The 25,014-nt window shown below is 42.7% G+C and overlaps 1 protein-coding gene and 1 long non-coding RNA gene across 16 annotated transcripts in view; one reads left to right on the forward strand and one right to left on the reverse strand.

Annotated features, from left to right (window-relative positions):
* The window catches only part of LOC148371427 (uncharacterized), a 60,745-nt gene that overhangs the window by 21,359 nt on the left and 14,372 nt on the right, over positions 1-25,014 (forward strand). For 12 of the 15 annotated variants that reach the window (XM_088329494.1, XM_088329491.1, XM_088329495.1 and 9 more), the window contains exons 3-7: positions 2,778-2,878; positions 3,107-3,137; positions 15,237-15,291; positions 15,372-15,415; positions 15,721-15,890. In XM_088329494.1, coding sequence (XP_088185620.1) covers positions 2,778-2,878; positions 3,107-3,137; positions 15,237-15,291; positions 15,372-15,415; positions 15,721-15,889 — 400 coding nt within the window. In that variant the 3' untranslated portion in view covers position 15,890. The remainder of the gene's footprint in view (positions 1-2,777; positions 2,879-3,106; positions 3,138-15,236; positions 15,292-15,371; positions 15,416-15,720; positions 15,891-25,014) is intronic. The other 3 variants (XM_088329500.1, XR_015849811.1, XR_015849810.1) reach the window with 3 other exon arrangements.
* The window catches only part of LOC148371428 (uncharacterized), a 45,627-nt gene that overhangs the window by 14,932 nt on the left and 5,681 nt on the right, over positions 1-25,014 (reverse strand). The window lies entirely within an intron of this gene.

A 25,014-nucleotide genomic window follows, 5' to 3' on the forward strand; every position in this document is an offset into this window, starting at 1 on the left:
GAAAACAATTTACAAAACCTCTTTTGGAGGTAATTAAGTGTATGTTTAAAATTGAATATGACGATATAGTGCATTTCATGTAAAGTAAGTTTATTTTTCTGAAACATTGACCTAATTTGATACTGATAATGTAAATGCTATTTTATAACTCTGTTCAAAATCTTATTTCCACAAAGACTGCTGAACGGTTCGCGCGTCCGCGATACAGTTCTGAGGTCCTGTGCGAAGTTTGCATGTCCTTCGCGTGGGTTTCTAAAAACTCCGGTTTCCTCCCACATTCCGTAAACATCCATGTCAGGTTAATTGGCAGGTTCAAATTATCCCTAGGTAGGAATGAGCGAGTTAGTTGTCTGTCTCTGTGTGCCCTGCGACTGGCTAGTTCAGGGTGTCACCTGCCCCCTGCCTGAAGATAGCTGGGATGGGCTCCAGCACCCCCTTGACCCTACTGAGGATAAGTGGTGCAGATAATGGATGGAAGATTCTTTAAGGGTACAAGTACGCCAATTTCAAAACCACTGCTCTATATAGCATGTGACTTTTGCTGGCCCTTCAAAGTCGCACCCGCCATTGACATCAGCGACTAAAGTGAATGTGCAACAAGTTATTGGACATCAACCAGAACCAGCAAAAGTGGGTTTAATAATGCTTGTGTGTTTTGCTATTCCATTTTGCTAAGATGTTTAATAGGCTTCTTCAAGGCAATGGAATCAAGGCTTTAAAGAAAGTCAAGACGGACTTAGGTGATGTCTTTGGAGCTGCAAGTGGTGGCGAGTGAAAGGCCAAAGGTGAGGCCCCCTCATGATATCTCCTGTACCGCAGGGGCAGTCACGACCGGGTCAGCGGAGGTTCAGGTGTCAGTGAGCCGACGGCTGACTGACGAGACCAAGTGGGACCTCTCCCCGAAAAACCGCCATCACATTCGGACCTTTCATCCTTCCTTCCCTCCCTCTCTCCGCTTCTCTTCTGTGACCCGTCCAACCCGCTCCCCCCTTCAGTCATCTCTTTGCTCTCGCCTGAACCACACGACTTCAACCTTGTCATCCGCTCATCCTTTCCTCCTTCCTTCAACCCTTCTCCCCCCTTCACCTTCTTCTTCACCCCGAAAACTAAACATTACCACAGCCTTTCACTCAGCGGGTCGGCCTGACTGGGGCAGCTCTCTGTGGGGTTCCATGTCTTCAGTTCCCACATGGGCGCACTTTTGTGTAAAATCTCATCACGGGACACCATTGAAGAAATGGATTTTCTACTGTTAGGTAATCTTTTTAAAAATAGTTCTCCCCCAACCAACAGTTCTCCCCCAACAAACAGTTTTCTATACACCAGATAATGGCTAAACCCCTAGTAACAAAATTCATTACACACCTACTGGTTGAGCACAATTAGTCATCCTTTCCTCCCTGGTGTAATTTCAGGAATTAGTATAAAAACAGGTGTGTGAAATTCAGTTACTTTTCAGAATACGAATCACCTTTATTAGTTTTGTTTTGCTACACCAGTATTAGCGTTTCACTCCAGTTGGCAAAATATACAATATAAATTATAATAAATTGAAAGATACAAAGTATTCACCTTTAATATATATTATTTACCTCAAATGTAAAAACCATACACAACCTGGGCATTGGGCATCAAACCAGGGTACTGTACTTTGAACCTGGATACAACTCTTAAAATTGTGTTCCAAAATTGTTTTAGTGTGTTGATAGCTTTGGGGAAGAATCTATCCCTCAGTCTGTTGGTTGGGGACTTGTGAGATCTGAAGTGTCGCTCGATGGTAACAGTTAGAAAAGACGGTCGTTGGGGTGTAGTAAGTCTTTTAGGATGTGTTTAGCTCTGCTGATGTAGCAAGAGCTGGCAATGTCCTCCAGGCTGGGCAGGGGGCAGTGGGTGATCTTTTGGGCCCTGTTTATTATCCTCTGTAGGGGTTTCTTGTCTGCTGCAGGGCATGTTGCGTACCATGCCAAAATGCAGTATGTTGGGTTGCGCTCTCATTTTTGTGTAGGACATGAAAACCTCACAACACCCAATCAAAAAATAAAATCTCACACGGCCAGTCGATTAGGAGAAATTATTTTTAGTATATTTTATATTTAATTAAAATTTCTCTGAGCCAATTTCACAGAAGGAAAATATTTGAATGTTTTGAAACTATATGGAGTGACAACATACATGGCTTTTTATTGACTAGAGGACAAGTGTTAACTTGCTGTTATTGTATCTGTTAACTTCCGCAGATATATTTCAGCCATTTTGTGCTGTAATAGACACTGCGCTCTTTATTTATTGCACCTTAAGCGGCGATAGGACACTTTCAAATCTCTGTGTGCGGCCAGTATATCGACGCGATGCACCTATTCATGTTGTTAGATAGCGTTATAGCCTTATATATTGGTACTTCAGGAAACGCTTTAGCTGTGTACTTCATCATCCCTGACTGTTTCTAATTACAAACGTTAAGAATTCAAACGGCCATCTGCCGTAAGGTTAAAATCTTTCCGTCATAACAATGGGCAATTGAATGCTTTTGACCAAGCATGCAGCCACAGCTTGTAGATTAACCACACTGGTCACAGATCAGTTAAACAGAGAAAATGGAGCTTTAGTGTTCCTGTAGCATCAATGCTAAGCAGCTCAGTCCCACATTTGAGGTGATAACATTAATTTGCATAAATTAATTATCCAAAACACAACAATGCTAATTGGTCAACAATAAGTTCTCAATTGTTAATAACGTGTCATTCATTTGCCTATTTTTTTCTCAAATTACTTCACAGTAAGCAACCATATCCTGTAAATCCCATCACTATCCAACTCGCTCGTCATGGCTCCAGTGCCGCTCGAGGACCCGAAGACAAGCGCACAAACGTGCCTGCGGGTATGCACGCTAGCGCTGGCAGGTGCAGCCTCCTTTCGCGCTGTAGCTTTTTATTAACTTGTCTCGTACAATCAAAGTCTGTCAGCGAGAGTGACACCGAGAGAAAGAACACCGCAAGGAAATTGAGTTTTCACCGATATGACCGTGTTGTTGTAGTTGCATCAAAATGGAACTTCCTTCTCCTGTCTGATAACATTGTTTAAAGCTTTCTTGTTGTTTCTTCTGTAGTCTCTTCGGGCCCTTTACGGAGCAAGTACAGGTGAGGGAATATTTACAGTTTTTTGCTCTATGTGCATTCTGTGCTGTCAACTCACCCGAGTGTTAAGAAAGGCAAAATTCATAACTTATTCAACACGTTTTTGGCATTTCCCTCTATTGGCCTAATTATTCTCACCTTTACATGTGTAAAATTAATCTAAAATGAGAGAAAAAGTAACCATGTTCCTGAATCTACAAGGGCCTTTCAATAAATAAGGAGAATTATTTGGTTTAAGGAGTGCTAATAGATACATAAGCTTTGTTTTACTTTTAATTATATTTTATATCTTCCAGCAATGTCACTCATTCCCATTTGTGCACAAGCTTCTGTATTCTCTTGGTGTAAAAATCTTTTTACTGATGTCTAAGTATATGGCTTACTTGTACACATTTTTTGCGATAAAGTGGCACAACAAAACGTATTCTTGTATGAATTTCAACTGGTTGCAACCTTCAGCACCCAAAAACTTAACTGACTGCTGTTCAAGCCTGGAGCAATCTTTTTGGTCGACCATCTTCATTATGCTCCAAAATGTGTGTATTTTGCCTTATATTTGCCTTAAAGGAGAGTTTATATAGCTAAAACTTTTGGCAGGATTTTCAAAAAACTGTCAAAATTGCATAATTGAGATAGTCAGAGCAAATTTATCTGTAGCACCACATGCCAAGGTCGCATCAAGACTGGGAACAAGGTCACCTCAGCTACCTGGGCAACATTTGTAATGTGATTTTTTTTTTTGCATTGGTGTTTTCTTACACTTAATCAATGAATAATTTCTGTGAATACAAATTAAAGAAAGAGTAGCAAATAGTGCTATTGAGCTGAAGGTAACAGGAGTATTTTCTCACACTATAAATACAACCTAGCAATAACTGTTTTCAGATGCAGCAAAAGTAAAAAAAGGTAGTCGGAAAGTTGAACAAAATTGAGTGTTTAGGTTAAAATCAGAGTTAAAATAGGAAGAATAATCTTTGTGTTTATGTATTTTTATTAAGTGTACGGTATCTCGCCTGTCAGATTTCACTGTCATTGTAATACACATTGATAAATACCTGCTGATGTATTATTCTTTCTTTTTGTGCTACATTAAATGATGCCAGTAAAGGTTAAGTCGAGGATATTCTAATAAGGACCACTTTGCATAACAGCCACTCGATAAGGCCTAGCCAGTGCTGTCTCAACGTTCAGGTTGAAGGTGTGCGTGTATGATACAGCATCTTTTATTTTACAACTTGTATTAGACTTTATATTTTATCTCCAACGCTTCTTTTCTTTTTATTTGACTTACTTTGGAAATGCCATTGGTGTCTATTGCTGAGCCACATTTAAGGGCTTCGGCATCTTGACGGGATGATCTGCCGGTCAATCGGCTCTATTGATTATTGGGACAGCAGAGGTTGGTGGAGCGGCAGCAGTAATTAGGGCTTTTTGGTGTGGATTAGCCAAAAGAAAAGGTCACCTGCTCAACATTGGTGGCAGGACCACTTGCAGTGACGGGAGGGGGTGTGGATGCGTGTGTGTATACTCTGTAACCCTGTTGTGTTTGGCCACAGTTTACTGGTTCACACATCATACAATGTGGGGCCATTTTAGCCTTTTAGAAAAGCTAGCATGGTAATCTCTGCTGGCCTTATCACCTATTTGTCGGCATTCCAATATTTCTTTGTATAGAAAAAAACTTTTGCCCTATCTAAGTAAGAAATTATTCATTTAGGTCACTGGGCTGGATCTGAATTCAATTGATTTTGGATCAATTGACGTAGACTCCCAGGGAGTCCTGGGTGCACCATCTCAAAATCACTTAATCCTAAAGGTGTGACCATGAATGTTTTTTTTTTAATTTGTATTTCCCTTAGTTTCACATTGAAGAGTTTTGCAACTTTCCTCTAAATATGGTTTTAGTTTTACATGATACCTCTCTTAGTGTATTTTTGGAGGTCCCGACCCTCTTGAGATGTGATCTCAATAAACAAAACAGAATCTGCTGCAGGACACTTTTGTCGGCTTAGTCAAAAAAGTGAAACACAATAAATCAAGGCAGGATTTTTTTAAGGAGAGCGGGAAACTTCGACCTATTGTGTTTCGGTTCCTTTTTTTTTTATCACATTCAGCTGTGGTCGGAAACCCGGTACGTATCAGACCAGTTTCATGTCTGTATTCTAAGGATGACAAAAATAGTAATAATAAGCCCAAATCCACTGTGTAATAATTAGACCACAAGGAAAAGGCCTTTGATTTGATCTCATCATCACACTGATTTTATTCATGGTACCATGTTGTATATTGTTTTGTCTGAACTCTTTTCCATAATGCTTAAATACAACATTGTACAATGCAGCACGGAGAGTAAAAAGAGTGTGATGATGAGATAAAATCAAATGCCTTTTCTCTTTCTCATCTACAATCTTAGTGGTATGAATTTGACGCTCTCATCGCCCTGATCTGGGTTCCATCCAATGTTGAGCAAGTGAAGTCAGCGATATTTGGTTGCTTAATTGCGGCGGTATACTACTGTAAAATTTTGGTCTAACCTTACACTCAAAACTTTGAAGTTTTTTTTTTTTGGGTGGGGTGGGGGAGAAAGAGTGTATGCACTAATAAATACGGTATAAGCAAAAATTAAGGCAAAATCCATTTCTGTGCGGCTACCAGGCCCGGTACAGGTCCGCGGCCTGGTAACTTCCGACCACTGACATGCAGGAAATTTATTAACATTCAAGTGTTTGAGCTCTGTTATTTAAAGGTTCATAATTATTATTGTACACTATAAATGATATTTAGGTCAGCCCATCAAGCACAGTGTCCAATTTCTTTATTGACATATTTAATTGTTATCACATGCCACCCAATGCATGGATTTACTTTCATCAATTTTTAACATATGCTGGGTTAAGATAGCTAAGGCTCTGTCCCACATAAGATATGTTTACATCATGTGGAACTATTTTTTTCCTAATAAAAAATGACAACATCGATGATGAAGAAGGTGTTTGCCCGTGTGCATTTATGGAGTGTCAGCTCCTCTGCAGAGTGAGGCAGCAGCTGTGGAACGTTGAGCGCTCTCCAACTTCTAAGCTGCAGCGCTTTTAGTGGCAGACATGCAGAAGACACCCTATGTGTCGGCAAAAATAAACCAGACATGAGGAGACAAGTGCTGATTGAGGGAACTCGTATGCCAGAATTGCTTTGCTTCGGGTTGCTTTGTGTGGCCCGTGACGCATTGTGTTTGTGTGCAATGGGAGGGCCCGCCGCAGTTCTGTGACCTTTACGCGTCCTTTCTGTGGCGTATTGCTCTCCCTCAAGTGTGGAACACCGCCACTGGAGGGGATGATCTCTTGTTTATGTACGTTTTAGATTTGTTCACTTTCCGACATGCGAGAAAACGTGCTTGGCTTTAAATGCCAGTGAAAATGACGTGCCTGCAGAGGATTTGAAGAAATGTTGTGTGACAATAGCGGAGAGGGCAGCGGAAAAAGAATGAGGGCTAAATGAACTCAAGTGAAAGGTGATTAACTAGTGGTGAAAATCACTCCTTTTAAAAGAGTCACTATTTCATTTGTTTCATTTGCAAAAAAAAAATCTCCCGAAAAAACATGAATCTTTCCATCAAAATACTTTGCGTTATATTTAGTGTACAAAAACCTCACATGAAATTGCATTTGCCAGCTGTCAACTGCTATTATGTAATCAGAAGCAACACCCTTTCTAAAGCAAGCACTGAGATGGTATTTTTATGTCAATGGGATAAACATCCAGGACCGTGTTTGAAATCTGCACATAATGTCGTTACACCTCTTATGACACATTAAAACATTGCTTTGTCTTGGAGAAATTGTATTGTTTTCTTCTGTTTTAAATCAAAATTTTTAATCATATTTTTTTCCAGACGTCTATCAGTATTTATGGCACCCAAGATTTAGATATCCCCCAAAACTCAACCAAATCACTTTCATCATTAGAAAAAAAAGAAAAGTAGTAACCGATGCAATCGTTCTCTTCTCAACTGAATTTAAAAAGTGGCATTCCGTTATTTTCAATTTATAACTTCTAGATCCCTATGATAAAAAGGCTTTAAAGAGGCAGAAACTGTGCTGGCCAATACAATATCGTATTTTGTCCATGCCAATACATATTGTAACCAATCAATATTAAATATTTTGTAACATATGTGATTAATATCTTCTGTAGGGTGCTTTTGGTTCCGTTTTTAGAACTGCAAAGACCATAGATGCTCAGTTCCTCATCAACAAACTGGCCCAAAAAGTCAGCATTTTGAAGTCTTTTGGGAAAAAAAAAACATTTTTAGTTAACCATAATAGTTTTTCAGTGAAAAAATGTCCAACTTGCAAATAAAAAAAACTCGTATTCGCTTGTATTATTATTATTACTATTTGAAACTATAACTTGCTTTGTTGACGCATCAAAACACCTTGATTTTTATTTTTGGCACAAATTATTTTAAAGCATATTTAACTCGATGCATTCTTTTAGATTGAGACAATTCTTTCGCTGCATTAAGCTTGCAGTAAAGAGTTCACCAGAGGGTCAAAAGTGTCACCATATACATCACAGCTGTAGCAGAACGGAACACAGCGTTGCCATAGCAATCAGCCATTTTTTCCCCTACCCTCCCGCTGTGCTAAGCCAAACAGTGGTATTCGCTCAGATACGACGAAGGACAAAACCGTATTGTGTGCTCTGTTCTAAATCGCGCATCATGCGTGGCAAGTGTTTATTTGGCCAGGTGCGTCTACTCTACTTGCAGACGAGTGGCTGTACTTGTTTGCGGCGACTATCTGTGCTCTCAGCTGCTTGTATCCGTCAGGGGGTGTAACATTGAGCGTGATAAAACGGGCAAAATGTTCAGTGTGGCAAGCTCCGGTGAAAATAATCAGACCGCTCTGGATGAGCCCGCCGATTCAGGTCCACCAGTCGTCCGAATAAAAATGTGCGAGGCAGGGTGCTTCTTCACTCAGGAAACAAAGCCGCCCTACCCATCCCACGTCCTTGTGCATCGCCATGGAAAAATCCTGTTTCCTTGGTAACCAAACTGGCTCTCTTTTGTCATAGGAATAAGGGGGTGGTGGAAACAGACATTCCACTATGACCTCCACCTGACCTCTATGCAGACATATTGCTTTCTGCCTTACTGGAGGGTGCATGATGATGGCTTGTTTCTCTACCTGAGCTAAAAAATTCCCCTTGAATCTATTTGATTGTGATTTGATGCGTACAAGCCGTATCGGACGCCAACAATATTTTCGCTACAAAACATACAGACACAACAGAGCGGGTCCAAATGATGGACATCAATTACATCCCTCTGCTGCCTCTAGTGGGGATTAGTGCATACACTGAAGTTGAAACAAGTATTGTGACCTGTTTGAGCATTTATTTGTCTAATTCCCTCTTTGTCCCTCAAAAATCCTTTTATCTCTACTGCTTTACACTAGTAGAATAACTACACTGCACTTGGTGAACATCTTCATGAAACTCTAGAGGTCCAGCCCTAATGTTAATCTAGTGTTTCCCTAATGGTTGTAATGACATATGGAGCACACATTGCTGGTAGCCAGTTTAATGTGAACCCGCTGTTGCCTCCCAAAGGACTCAACAAGCACTACACATGAACCCTGTTATTGAGGGCGCGCATTGTGGGTGTCATAGCAGAATGGACACGGCTACTAGCAGGTGCAAGTCCCTTAAGTACATGTTGTTGTTTGTTATTACATGTATTCATCATTAATGATTTCTATCTTTATTTTTCTTAATGACAGATTGTCTCTGCCTCGTTTTGTCTTTTCTCTGTATCTGTCATTCAATCGTTAGGATTCATTTTGTTCCTATTCACTTTATCTCTTGCCTTTCTGCACTTCTCTCATCCGACCAAAGTCTTCATAAGGACACTTGCCGATGATATCAGCTTGCTGCCAGCGGTGGAAAGTGCCTCTAATGGCCTTTCAAATATCTGATTGTGAACACTTCTTTATCAGGAGGGAGGGGTTGATGGTGATGGAATAAAAAATTCAATGATAGTGGAAATAGTGTAGATTATTTTACGAGAACAGTAGAAAAGGTATTTTGATTTGTGTTTTGGTACTGCTGCCCTTGATTAGTGCTGTGATTCCTCTTTCCCTTTCCTCTAGCAATTGAGGGACAACACTACCTCCACTGGCTAAAAGTGGAAGTGCATAAAGTTCCCTGGCAGATGAATGATGTCAAGAAGGCATATTTATATTCATTTAGGGCGGACGAGGAGGCGAAGCCATCTGTAACGGATGTGATGGGAATATGTGTGCGTCTGCGTATGTGTGTGTGTGTGTGTGTGTGTGTGTGTACCCCCACATGTATGTGTTGCAAGGTATCCGTTGTTTGTGATAAATTAATCTCGCTTTTGTGTGAGTTGATGCCGTGTTTGTGCATTTGCTGGGTGTGTGTACATGCACGGGTGTGTGCGCCCCAGCGAGGTCATTCTTCGGTCACCCGTTCAGGCTGTGTGATGAATGACAAGGAGAGGCGTCGGGAAAAGCTAGAGAGATTCGGGAGAAACATTGTTAAAACGCTGTTAAAAATGGTCTTGTGTTATGCCACTACCTGAGGGAATACCCCAAAAAGGTGGATGTCAAGATTAGCCAATATATAAACCCACAAAACATTAAATTGAGCGTATTTGGCATGGCCCTAGTTCTTTGGGGGGTAAAACGCTGCCTAATGTATTTTGTTGTTCATAGAAAGGGAGTGTAAGCCGTTTTTTAGCTTGGCGTCCGAAACTCGCTAGGATCACCGACATGTGACTCAACCAGGAAGTAACATGCTGTGTTGCCAGGAAGTGTGTGGGCCAAGCAGGAAGGAGCAGGCTACTGAGAGGTGGCTACGTTCATGGCCATTGGTGTCTGCTAGAGGAGTGACGAATTGTGTGTCACCAATGTGATTAGATAAACTGCTTACCATAGATCTCGCCGCAACACTCGCATTCAATTAACCCAGCCAGATTCCCGTGCGGAGTTTGCATGTTCTCCCCAAGTTTGCGTGGGTTTCCTGGCAAGTTCCAAAAACATTCATGTTAGGTCGGTTCAAATTTTCCCTAAGTGTGAATGAGCGAGCGAGTGAGTTGTCTGTCTCTGTGTGCCCTGCGACTGGCCGGCAACCAGTTCAGGGTGTCCCCTGCCCACTGCCTGGGATGGGCTCCAGCATCCCCGCAACCCTATCGAGAATACGCGTTCCATATAATGGTGCATATAATGGATGCCTTAAGCTCTATTTTTTATAATTAAACAATAAGGGCCTACGTGCTCAAATATTAAATTGAATAATTTGCATTGATATGTGAAACATTGTATGCAACGACATGGCATTCCAGGTTCAGTTTGCCTACCGGACAAACCGCTCCACCAGGGATGCCATCTCCTCTGCGCTTCACCTGAGCCTGACACACCTAGAGGAGAAGAACATCCATGTGCAGATGCTGTTCCTGGACTTCAGTTCAGCATTCAACACCATCATCCCACAACATCTGGTAGACAAAATGAGACTCCTGGGTTTCAACACCCCCCTGCGGAACTGGCTGCTGGACTTCCTCAGTGACAGACCCCAATCAGTGCGGATAGGTCAGAACATCTCAGATGTTATCTACCTCAGCACGGGCTCCCCCCAAGGCTGTGTCCTGAGCCCCTTGCTGTTCACCTTGATGACACACGACTGCGTCCCTAGGTCCGCCACAAACCACATCGTGAAGTATGCTGACGACACAACAGTGGTGGGCCTCATCAGGGACAACAATGACCTGGCTTACAGAGAGGAGGTGGAGCAGTTGGTGGGCTGGTGCAGGGACAACAGCCTGGTCCTGAATGTTGACAAAACTAAAGAGATCATTGTCGACTTTAGGAAAAACCAGCCGAACCATGCCCCACTTTGCATCAACAACAAGGCTGTGGAGGTTGTCAGCAGTATCAAGTTCCTAGGGGTGCACATTACAAACAAACTCACCTGGTCCGTGAACACTGCATCACTGGTTAAGAGGGCACAGCAGCGCCTGTACTTCCTGCGGAGGATGAGGAGAGCCCACCTGCCCCGACCTTCCCTCATCGCATTCTACAGGGGCACCATAGAGAGTATCCTGACCAGTTGTATCTCTGTGTGGTGTGGAGGCTGCAGCGCTACCGACTGGGGTAGTGTGAGGAGGGTAACGAGGACAGCAGAGAAAATAATCGGGACTACACTTCCCTCCATTCAGGACATTGGCCAGAAGCGCTGCCTATCCCATGCTAAGAACATTATCGGGGACCCCTCTCACCCCCATCATGGACTGTTCACTCTGCTAGCCTCTGGGAAGAGGTACTGCAGTGTGCGGTGCAGGACCACCAGGTTCCGCAGTAGTCTAGTCCCCCTGGCCATTAGACTGTTAAATGGTCAATCTAACATATAGTTAACCTAAATCTAAACGGCTGCGCTAATCTGACTTTTTGCACTACTGGCAGTTCTTTATAGCTTGCCACTCCTTGCACATTTGCTCTCTGCACTATTGTACTTACAGCGTTATTGTTACAGTGTTAATGTTACTGTTTACCTGACTTGTTAACCTGACTGCCCATTTTGCACATCTGGTTAGCTACTCCTCTTGCACTATCGGCACTCTGGTAAAATACTATACGTAGCCAAAATACAATACAACTTTTACTTATATCTGTACATTCAAGGAAACTGTGCGGGTCAGATGTATCGACATTTCGTTCTGTATACGCGTGTACTAGAATGACAATATACCAGCTCAGTAGCCTAGATGGTAAGGCGCCCGCTTTGAGACTGGGAGGTCGGTGGTTCGCGCCCCGGCCGAGTCATTCCTAAGACTTAAAAAGTGGTCGGCGGCGCCCTCTGTTGGCTGCGGCTGCATCGGCTCGCTACAACGGGTCAGGTGCAATCGACATTTCGTTCTGTGTACATTGTTACACAGAATGACAATACAAGGAAATTATATATAATTATATTATAAAGTAGATCTGAATCTAAATCTGAATAATAAAGACTTTAAAGAGAAAGATAAGATAAAAGACTGTCCTGCTAATGTCGTAAAGGAACGTGAATAAAAGTATTTACTATCCAGAAATCCGGAAAAATAGGCTTGCTGGGACTCTGAAGCCCAAGATAGCTTGTGTGAGGAAATGTGTTTGGCACATTGTGGTCAGGCACAAGTGCATTTCGGGATCAATGTCCACACCTTGTCCTAAATTATTCATCCTGTCAGCCGACCTGCCCGCCATCTTTCCCGGAAAGTGCTGACCGAGAGCTTCGTCGTCAGCCTGATCTTCCCCACGGATCCCCTTCTTCACCTCCCTGCCTCCTCCGCCTCCTCCTCAGCCATCACTTCCTGCTCCTTCCCTCTCTCGTTATCTCCGCCGTCATTCCCTCATTTGTGACCTAACTCCTCGCGTGTCTCACGCTCTTGTCCTGTCTTTTCATCAGTCTTCCGCTCACATTCTTCACCGTCTACCTCATTAGAACCAATTGCTCTCACAGATTTGTTTTCTAATTCTCCACCGGCATAATCACTTGCCGCTCTTGACAACCCCCAATCTATTTTTATATGTGGCCGTGGTGCTGCTGTCCAAGATTGTAACACATTAGCTTTTTCTATGATGTTTATTTTTGTGTCTCTAAGACCTGGAAATATAGCCACAGTGATCTCCCGAAGGTGTGTTTCTATTCATCCATATGAGTATGCATGCGTGCACTTGGATCAACTCCGAGAGCCCCTGTGTGCACACTTGTGTGCGAGAGGGATTCGGTAATTGTGACATGCCTCATACATCATTGCTCCAGCCAGTTTGATTACAAGCACAGGGGCCCGGTGATTAATTGTTGGATTCAGCTTCCGCGGCCCAGTTGTGACACTCGGTCACAGAGCATCTGTACTGACACCGCCTACACCTACCCCCGCAATCCCCCCTTCAAAACTACACTTTCCTCTTCTGCTGTCTATCTATCCTTTTGCAATTCCTTTTGTTTTCTCGCCTTAACCTTACCCTTAGCATCTATTGCTAATACCCCAACCCTCAACACCAATTGTAAAAGTTACCTTCACCTTTTGTGGCCCCGATCGCTCATCCAACTTCACTTTTAGGCCATCTCTGTAACCCCCAGCCTCTTATTAAATGTATCCTCACAGTTATGACCTTACTCGCCTTTAGCTTTACTCCCCAGCAAGCTAAAACAAGACCTTCCCATATGTTGTATGATTTTAAGCCTAATTTCCCTGCACATTTATCCATTTTCTGCATTTCTTACTCTGGTAAAAAAATGAAGCTCACTGCATCGGACTATACCAGGGACGGGTCACCACCACCAAACCACTGAGGCAAGTGAAGAACATATTTTGACAAATCATGACTGAAGCTTAATGCTGACCTAGAATGTGACACGCTATAGAGCAGCTAATTGAAATTAGCATCTGCATGTTTGACTTGCTTTAAATTCTAATGCTCTTGGTCCAGTGATAAACTACATAAAAATATCCAGCTAAATCCTTGATGTGTTTGGTGTTGGGAAACATTTTTACGCAGCTCTTGTCCGGGATCTCATTCCAATGTCCAGCTGTACCTCACAACCCAGTTTGGACGGTCTAGATAGCAGAATCCAGCTGTCTACAGGCCAGCTTGGCGGAGAAAGCTGAGGAATCCAGGTGTCACATTGTCATGGTTGTCACCAACCCAATTAAACCCGGATCACAGGGGGAACACCACCAACCCCACAAACAACAAGAAACTGCATACAAATATGATACAAAGTGGGCAATTGCTTTTCGCAGCCACTCCCCATGTAACTCCAAGTGCGTGTGTGTTCTAATAGCGTTTAATGCCCAGACTAATGGTTTCAGTGGGGAATCCTAGTGTGGAGTCTCAGCAGAGGCTTGTGCTGAGTGCTGGCAGGCAATCCCTCATCTTGATACCTTATGGAGCTGAAAGCCAAGGGAGCCAGCCAACCCCCTGTACTGGTGTTCCCACCGACTTGCTTCCTCTCGTTCTGAATGACTCTCATCCCCTACTTGCCTTTATCACACAACTGTAGTCATCTTATTTTTCTCATGGATGTCAGGTCTGCTCTTGTGCCTGATCTTAACTCGGAAGGGTTTAGTTTTTTTCTCCATTTGAGAGCTAATCCAAGAGCTGCATCTCAAATTGACGAAAGTCTTTCAACTTGTCTAAAAGTTTTTTACTGTAATTTTTTCAATACTTTGGTAGTATAATGAGCGAGGTGACATTTCCTGAAATATCACAATAAATTATTATTGCAATTTTTCCAGATTTGATCATTTGAAAATCTATGTATTGGCATGGGTGGGTGGGTAGATCCCTTAACCACTAGGGTCGTAGAGGAACCATTTCCTGTGGTGTGTCTTGGGCAAGTACAGCCTGGTGGCGCCCATCCCTTTCCAGGCCAACAAATGTTTTCACTCGGTCTGATATAAAATACATTTTTAGGTATTGTTATTAAAACTATGACTTATTATATTATTTGTATGTATTATTTGAAAATATTATTTGAGGTTGTTTTTACGTTTAACGGTTCAAAAAGCCAAACTTTTTGGAGAATTGTGAATCCAACATGTAGCACTTTATATTAGTCAGACTCTGCACCCAATAAGTTGCTGTTCGCTAAAGAGGTTTGCATGTTTTCTAGGTTTTTATAGTAAACTCAAAATATTTTTTCTGCTAGTCCTGACTCAAATAGCCCCAAAAGTTGAAGTATGGTGCAAACTACACTATATTCTAATTATTTTGTGTCTGTGATTTTTTTTCCTCAAATTCACTATTTCATCTTTTTTCAGATTGTTAATTGGGATCTTTGAGCCTAAGAACTGTGTAGAAGTGAATTGAGGAGTTTTTACACTTTCGGTGGTATGTATCTATAAACTGGCAGGACATGCGTTTTCACATTCTATTTTTAGACTAGTAAGATTTTTTGTGCTGTAATGGAAAAATGCAAGTCTCTAGGAAACCCCCATTACATGATAGGTAAATACTTCATACTTCAATACTAGATATTGTTATAGTTTTTCAAAATGTACTGGTTCGTTTTAAAAATAACTGGAATTTTGTCTTAAAGGCACGTGTTGCTTAGACGACATCAAGCCCTGCTCAGCATATACTACGGGCATTATGTATGATTAAAATTCCTAAACTGTAGTCTGACTAACTCTTTTAATAAACTTAATGATATGTTTTGCTTTTATTTCACAAGAGATGTCGTCTGCAATGTCGCCCACCATCCCGGAGTTATAACAGGTACAGCCATGGCACTGAACAGCACAACAATGTACATGCTGCCGGTGAGTCAGTCACAATTGGTTGCACAAAGCAAACCCCAGCCTCCACAAATCGGTCCCTAGTCCACCAAAGGCACTTTACCGGATCTTATGAGGCATTGCAGACTGGCATCATCTCACTAACGTCCCTCTGTCGCTTCACATTTCTGCCGCTCACTTTTGAAAAGCGGCTCTTTGGGCCTGAGTGGCGTCAGACCATGCTAAGCAGCGTGACGCCATCGGAAGCTAATAAATCATCTGCCGGCTTTTTTTTTCCCTCTACAGATTTATTTGGACTGTAATGAAGGCACGACGGGCTCCGGGCTGTACCCGGCGGCGACGGCGTGACACTGATGAATGGCTGAAGGTGGGCTCACTGCAGTCATGCAGGAGAGGGACGACTGTCTGCTTGCTCACTACACTGGATGTGTATGTATGGGTGAGCGTCACATAAGGTAAAGGCAAGTAAATGTCATTATTATGATTCCATTAAGACTGTTAGACCTTATGTTTTAATCAGTTCAATGAGGAGGTTAAGGGATGATTTGATCTGGTGCAACTTCTTCACTCAAACAAATTTACGTGTGTTCCACCTCACTGTGTGGGTTTCATGCAGATTAGTACAGCGACAGCGCTTTCATAGTGTGCTTGTCACAGCTCTTCAGTAGACAAGGACACATTGAGCGAACCGGTTCGATGATTCAAGCCCCAAAAGCTTCTAGTCATTTCGTCAATCAATGAATCTATACGTTCCTCGTCCTACAACGGACAGCGCGCCGCAGCACTTTTTATAACGCATGCTTAACACACATGCTAAAATTATCAACTTTTTCTGAATCATATCTCAACTGCTAATCCATGGATTAAGAATGGAAATATTAAATATTTTGTAAGTATTTGAGGTATTTGACTTAACTACTCCCGTTAACTACTTACCTCATTGGCGGACAAACACAGTGAAAGGACAGCAGTCCTCTACGTGAGCGCGGTACCATACTTGGCCTTCCATCTTCATCACTCCCGCTCACACACTTGGTTACACTCCTTCTACTTCTCCACTCAATTTTTAGTCTACCACAAAGCTGTCTGTCACTTAGCCAGTGCCCAAATCTCCATCACTTTTAAACAGTAGTCTTGCGTCTTTTCTGCTTTATTGTCATCATTCCTGCAATTTCTCAGGGGGGATTTTCTCTCATGGGTGACAAAAGTGCATGAATACATTTATACGTCACTGCTGGTTAATTAGAGCTCAAAGCACCCCTCTCTCACAACAAATTTTAGGGGTAATTAAGAAGCCACTGTTTGTGACTTGCTTCTAATTAACCCCCAGCGAGCTGATGTAGCCAATTAGCTTGCGGCTCAACGTTGGTCACCAAAAGCGTTCCAGCCTCGGTGGAATGCGGAAATTTACAGTGGTCCCACTTATCCCAGGCAACACTCTCATTTCCTCAAGCATTAATCACCCGTGTTACAGTTGTCAGAAACGGAAGAGGCATCTGATGGGAAGACATTGTAACCTTCAGTGAAAATTCGAGATATTATCTACCATCGTCGTATTCTTGTTGAAGGAAGGCTAGAAACTGCAGGTCAAGTAAGCTAATGGGGCTAAATCAATTGTTGAATAATTCTAAAGATACTTTGCATGCTAAGATAGTCTGTTTGTTTAATTAATTGAACAGGGTACCAAGAATGTACCCGAGGTAACTAACCTTTTTGAAGCCGAGAACTTCTTTCCTGACATTCAATGTAAAGGGATATGCATTTCTGAAATAACTGCTATCATGTCGCTGTGTTATTAATATGTTACTACTATATGGTAATGATGAGGAGTGGGTCTAAAACAGACAGTAATATTCATGCCAATAAAACATATAGCAAAGGGTTTAGTCTTGGGACCAAACTTAAATTGTAAATGCAATCACAAAGTATTTAAGAATGGATTATGTAATTTGCCTCCTTCGTTCTGTTGTCCCTAGCATCACTTATAGCCCCTAATGCAAGAAGATCTAAAAGCATTAATTTCTGCACAGCCTTGCCCACCAAATAAGATCTTATACATAATGGGACTGTGTGACAGCTTCCATTAGAGATAGAGAAGCGAGAGTGAGGGAAAAGATATTTGAATGCGCATGTAGGTCCTCGGAGGCGGCCATTCAGGATATGGCGACATCCTTTCAGATGATAGTTAAGAGGAAGAGAAGGATGTGATGAAAAAAAGACTGTCTGGAGCTGTAGACCCTTCCCTTCTCTGACAGATGAGTCAGTGCAGGGGACAGAATCGAGCGCGGACGGTAATTTGACTAGTTCCCGTTTCTCTTCGCTGCTTGACAGCCAGGCGACAGACCGTTGAATATTCAACACATCTTTTCAGCAGTCGACAGACGCACAATTATAGAAACACATGCGTGAACACACACGGAGCTGTGAAATTCTCCATTTTGTGTCCTCGACCTTCAAAGGATTGTGACAGTTGAGTCTTCACAGGCTTGAGCAGCTGTTTGTACTTTGGACTTATGAGATCCTCATTTAGCTTTCAATCGAATTTCGTTATTGGACAGGATGCTAATATCGACCACATAAAGAAGGAAAAAAAGGAAAACTAGCTGTACCTTTATATCAGGTGCACTTATTTTCAAACTTTGTATCACGGTTCACGGATCCCTTATCCTCCTGGGGCGTCGGGTCACCAATTTTTTTGATGTGTCTTTGGTAAGTACAGCCTGTCAGCGTTCACCCCTCTACAAGCTGTTTTTTGGGGTAAGGGTTTTGCTCCCCCACATGAAACAAATAGTACTGGTTTCGATGTTTACCAGCAACAGGAGAAACCTCTTGATCTGATTCAGATCCAGCACCTTTATCATATGTTGTTTTTTGGGGTAAAGCGTCATTTCGCTCTTTAGAGATAAGCAAAATCTTGGCATTGACGAGAAGCCGTGTGTGTGTGACAATACTGACACCAGAAAAACGCTTTTTTTGCGAATAAATGAGTAACAAGACTAGTTATTTGAAGATGTTGGCAATCGTTACTGTTTAAACTATTTAAGGAACAAGTTCTAGAAACAACAGTTGTTGAGTTTTTCTGGAAAAAAGTGCAAACAATGAAGAAAGGTAAATGCTTAATGCTCTGCATTTATATAGTGTTTTTCAAGTCACTGAAGACCTCCCAAAGCGCTTTACAATGTGCTTCACACTTACCCGTTTTTTTTTTTTTTTTTTTTTTTTTTTCAACATGGCGGCGCGACTACACGCAGCGGCTGATGTCCCTCCAGTAAATCTTTTTACTTTAAGTGTTCTTTTTTCTCTCATCTTTTCTTTTATAAATACCTGTTCGGCAACTATCACCTTAAGTCGCCAGGAACTTATTAACCTGGGTCAAAGATTAGATTTCGACTCATTTCACGATTACAACACCAACAACAACATCCCAAAGGACATACGAAGACCACCGGGATCTCCCTGGGTTACCTGCCCGCCCATCAAGCGACGGAGACGGCGGAGGGAACGTAAACAAAAACGAGGCTCTCGGGGAGGCCTAGCGAAGAAGCTAAAAAGACGACCACACCGACAAGCGCTTCCGAGTATCTTCCTGACCAACGCCAGATCCATCGTACACAAAATCAGTGAGCTTGAGCTGCGGATAGCTACCAACAACTTCGTACGGAATAGCAACATTTTTGTGATTACGGAGTCATGGCTTGACCCGCGGATCCCCGACGCTGCAGTTCAGCTAGCAGGACGCACGCTACACCGATACGACCGCAACGAAGACTCCGGCAAAAAAAGAGGTGGGGGACTATGCATTTACGTACATAATGCGTGGTGCAATAACAGCAGAATTATTGATGCACACTGCTCGCCCGATCTAGAGTTTCTGGCGGTATCGTGTAGACCATTCTATATACCGCGAGAGCTAACTGTGCTCATTGTGATAGCTGTTTACATTCCTCCGGATGCTAACGCTAGCACAGCGCTAAACCTTCTACTCGCCGCTATAAACATCCAACAGCTTGCACACCCCGACGGAGCTTTCATTATCGCTGGCGACTTTAATAAGGCATGTTTAAGGACTGTTCTTCCAAAATTCTATCAATATGTGAACTGTGCAACAAGGGGTGAAAAAACTTTGGACCGCGTTTACAGCAACCTCAGAAACGCATACAAAGCTTCCCCCCTCCCCCACCTAGTAAATTCGGATCACCTATGCCTATCCCTTACCCCCTCATACACCCCCATCCGAAGGAAAACAAAACCTGTAACGAGGACAATACAAACGTGGCCTGAGGGAGCCCTCTCCAAGCTGCAGGACTGTTTTGATCAAACTTGCTGGGAGGTATTTGAACACCATGACCTCCAGAAATTCACTGACACGGTTTTATCCTACATCCGTTACTGCACGGATGAAGTCACAGTATATAAAAAAATCAAAAACTACCCAAATCAAAAACCCTGGATGTCCAGCGAGGTGCGCACCCTCCTCAAACACCGCAACACCGCCTTCAGGTCTGGAGACAAGGCTCTTTACGGGGTGGCCAGGGCTGACCTGAAGAGAGGCATCAAGGAAGCAAAAGCAGCCTACACAAGGAGGATCGAGCACCTCTTCGCTGGAAATGACCCGAGGAGGATGTGGCAGGGCCTCCAACACATCACCAACTTCAGAGGCCACAACCTGGCAGCTGTTGAGGCTGAGGCTTCACTAGCTGAGGACCTTAATCAGTTCTTCGCTCGCTTTGAAGCTGGTAGGCCACAAACAGCCACATCACACCTACCAACAACCAGCAGCAACTCTCTCACATTTCAGGAGCACGAAGTTAGGCGTGCGCTGAATACCATAAACCCCAGGAAGGCAACTGGCCCGGATGGAGTACCAGGGAGGGTACTCAGGGACTGTTCCAATCCGCTGGCTGGGGTCTTCACCACCATCTTCAACCGGTCCCTGTCACAGGCGACCGTCCCACCTTGCCTCAAAACCTCCACCATCATTCCCATCCCCAAAAAGTCAGCAGTGGAAAGCCTCAACGACTACAGGCCTGTAGCTCTTACGCCTGTGGTCATGAAGTGCTTCGAGAGGTTAGTGTCCCGGCACATCAAAAACTCCCTGCCACTCACACTGGACCCCCACCAGTTTGCCTACAGGGCAAACCGCTCCACTGACGACGCCATAAACACAGCACTTCACACCGTGCTGAAACACCTGGACCACCGGGGGAGCTACGTCAGAATGCTCTTTCTGGACTTCAGCTCAGCCTTCAACACCATTATCCCGGAGATCCTGGTGGAGAAACTTGCACACCTAGGACTCTCTCCCTCCATCTGCCACTGGATAATGGACTTCCTCTCCAACCGCCCACAGTCGGTGAAACTCGGTACCCACGTCTCTCCCACCCTAACACTGAACACTGGCTCCCCCCAAGGTTGTGCACTGAGCCCCCTGCTTTTCACCCTCTACAGCTCCGACTGCTCACCGACCCACCCCACAAATACTATAATTAAGTTCGCTGACGATACCAGCTTGATCGGCCTCATCTCTGAAGGGGACGAGGCGGCATACAGGGATGAGGTGGAGTCACTTTCAACGTGGTGTTCGGAAAACCACCTCATATTGAACACCACAAAAACAAAAGAACTGATTCTGGATTTCAGAAGGAATGGCAGGAATCCAGCACCACTCACCATAAAAGGAGACTGTGTAGAGAGAGTCCACTCTTTCAAATTTCTGGGTGTGCACATATCCGACGACCTCTCCTGGTCTGCAAACACCAGAGCGGTGGTAGGGAAGGCCCAGCAGCGACTGCACTTCCTGAGATTGCTCAGGAAAAATAACCTAAAACAGCAGCTGCAGGTGTCCTTCTACAAAGCCACAGTGGAGAGCATCCTAACATACTGCATCACGGTGTGGTATGCTGGGTGCACAGCAGCAGACAGGAAAAAGCTCCAGAGGATCATCAAAACAGCCCAGAGAATCGTCGGCTGCTCTCTGCCCAGTCTGGAGGACATTGCCTGCTCTCGCTACCTCAGCAGAGCAGAAAACATCATCATGGACTTTTCTCACCCCGGCCACCACCTCTTCGACCTGCTGCCTTCCGGCAAGCGCTACAGGTCACACAAAGCAAAAACAAACAGACTCAGAGACAGCTTCTTCCCCACAGCCATTACCACCCTAAACAGACACCGCACAAAAAAACTGAAAACTGTTGCAAAAAACTACCTCACACGAATGTAAAATGGTACTCACGTACATGCTGTCTGCACTATGTTTGTTCACTGCTCAAAACAGACACAGCACAAAAAACCTGAAAACTTGTGCCAACACTACCTCATACGAATATAATGGTACTAATGTCTATGTTCTTGCACATGTCGACTGCACTACGTTTACTGCTCACCTTGCACAATGTCTGACCATTTCCTTTTTCTGCACTATGTTGTCTATGTTTGCACCAATGCATATGCTGACTATTTTTTGCACTATGATGACTTTGCACCAAATGCAATATTGCACAACCCTTACGATACCAACGGTATCACGACAACACTGTATGTAACATCCCACATGCCGACATTTCTTGTGTAAATACCATGTCAATGATAACTATAGCCTTATCCCCCTTGTTTTATAACCTTATCTTCTCTGTTCCTTTATCTTCTTGGCTCATACCTCACTGTGAATGTGTAAAACTGGAGTGTCATGCCCAATTTCGTTGTCACAATATGTTAACCCATTTTGTAACAATGACAATAAAGGTATATTCTATTCTATTCTATACACACATACTCACACCAATAGCCAGAGGCAGCCATGCAATGCGCTTATCTGCCTGTCTGGTGCATCGGGTTCAGTGTCTTGCCTAAGGAGTAATATTTTGTGCCTTATTGGTAATAACATCCGTGCTGTCATTGAGTGTAATTTCATGCTGTTTTTATATTTGGGTGTTCCATGTCCATTATTCAAAGCATTAGCAAGAAGCGGACACACTGTGAGATATTTTCCCTGAATATGCAACAAAGCTTTATCTTTGTCTTTGGTTGCAAAATGTTTAGTCCGCGCCTGTCTGGCTATAAGATGCATGATGGCTGTTTTTGACGCACAAGGGCCAATTGTTTCCACTTTCGGTCCAAGATTGAGCGTCTTCTGTCTTATCTCAAATCGATTTCCAAATCACTTGCATAGTCATAACTGTATGTATCATGTGTAATTTCTTTTGTCTATCCTTCCTAACGGGCCGCTTGCCTCACCACAGCGTTGGAGAAAGCCTGACCCAGTATTACAGTGACATTATGAGGCCACTTACCAACCTGCTAAAATAAACTCTTGAAGGAGGAGCATGACAGAAGGAGGCCACGGCCCGTTGTGGTGCAGATTAATCAAACAAATAAACTAGGAGATGCGCTCGAGTGCAGATTCTCTTGTCAGCTGTCCGGCAAAAGTGGACAGGCATTTTACAATCCAATCCATATTTTTCCAATTTTTTTGACAATTTCGTCCTTAATGTTTGACATGAAACCTAAAGTCTCTTTGTGTTTGGTTTTACAAAAGTAAACTTTTGCAATGTTTGCTTAGTTAATTCATGTAGAAATTCAGAGTGTCAATTACTTTGTTTGTTTGTGTCCATGGCAACTGCCAAGAGCCTAAATTCACATGCAGGTAACATCTTGATTAGGCTGACTATGACAGCGAGGCTACTGATGTGGATGACACCTCATTGATCCGTAATGAAGCTGCAAGATGTATGGACGGCGTTAAAATTTGAGAACATTTGACAATTTATATAATGAATGTGGTCCATTTGTATTCCACTTCATTATCTTTCCTTGGCAGGTCCACTGAGTTGTCTTGCTCTTAAAGTCAATCTGAGCATAGTTAACTTTGTGAAAATGCAAAGCCTCTTATTGTTTTCCAGATTGGCTCCTACACATTGTTACCAATATGAAAGATTTACTATCTACATGGGGAGTTGCTTTAGGTCTTCCCATATTTGACTTGTACTGTGGGTAAGAAAATAGATTTTTCCTTTTCCATCTGCTGCCTGCTGCGTGGAACCTTTCCTGGATAAGCTGTCAGCACCCTGAGCCTTTCCAGGGAAAACAAGCGGCACTTTCGGATCTTAACCCTCTAGCGCTGGCACAGTCTTCCTGTATGACCGTCAGGGTTTGTCATAACTGCCGGTCCGACTTTGGTTTGACACTTAACTGCATGGAAAATTTCACGTCATAACTTGGCTGATACATAATGCTTTCAGCCACGATCAGCAAACCTCAGTCCATTGAAAAATCCATACCATCTTTGTGTAAACGTTTGACAGCTTTAATATGAATATTCATAGACCATCCAAACTGACCAGAAAGCTTTTACGGTAAAACTGTTTTTGTTAATTCTTAATTAATAATGTAAAAAGACACAAGGGATATTTGTCATAAATTCAAGTAAAATAATAATAGTCAGATTTTAAATTCAATTCAATGTTGACGACATTTCCTCGACATTTCAGTCCACGCTAGTCACAAAGAGTGTTGGGGAGAAAAAAAGACAATAAATGCGAATGTGAAAAATATTTGCGACAGCCCTAACTAACTACAGTCCACAGTCTGTGACTGTCGACAGTGCGGAGTGGGCCTCTTGCTTCAGTGGCTCCGCCCTCGGTCGCTTATCCAAATATTGGTGCCGATAATTGGCCAGCCCGGTAATCGGTCGACTAATACAAAAGTTGTTGTATTTCACCATTAATATATATCTACTTATATAAGAGCCATAAATGGTACGGATTAGAAAAATGCTAAATCTGAGCAAAAGATCTGCAAGAAGGGACAATTTACATGATTTATTTTTTTTCTTTATCAAGCATTTGCTTTATTAGATTTCTTCTTTTATTTCAATCATTATCTGTTTTACTAAAGAAACACGTTAGAAATACCCTAAACTAATAAATGTTATACTATGTGAGCAAAGTTTTCTGCTACTGACGTAAAAAAATGTTTTTTAGTGTAAAAGAAATGTACATTCAAGTATATCAAAGATGAGTAACCTAATATATTGGCGTGGAGAGGGATGGGCACCACCAGGTTGTACTTGCCCAAGACACCATGGGAAAGGGTGTCCCTACGTATAGTGGTTAAGGGATCCGACCTAATATATATATATATATATATATATATATATATATATATATACACAGTGCATCCGGAAAGTATTCACAGCGCTTCACTTTTTCCACATTTTGTTATGTTACAGCCTCATTCCAAATTGTATTAATTTAATCTCTTATCTCAAAATTCTACACAAAATATTTCATTATGACAATGTTAAAAAGTTTTTTTTTTTACTTTTTTTGAATTTATTAAAAATAGAAAACTAAGAAATCACATTTAAATAAGTATTCACAGCCTTTGCCATGAAGCTCAAAATTGAGCTCAGGTGCATCTTCTTTCCACTGATCATCCTTGAGATCTTTCTACAGCTTAATTGGAGTCCACCTGCAGTGAATTCAGTTGATTGGACATGATTTGGAAAGGCACACACCTGTCTATATAAGGTCCCACAGTTGAGTGTGCATGTCAGAGCACAAACACCAAGCATGAAGTCAA

Source organism: Urocampus carinirostris, chromosome 2, assembly GCF_059441175.1.
Source record: "Urocampus carinirostris isolate Australia breed hairy pipefish chromosome 2, RoL_Ucar_1.0, whole genome shotgun sequence".
NCBI classification, from domain to species: domain Eukaryota; kingdom Metazoa; phylum Chordata; class Actinopteri; order Syngnathiformes; family Syngnathidae; genus Urocampus; species Urocampus carinirostris.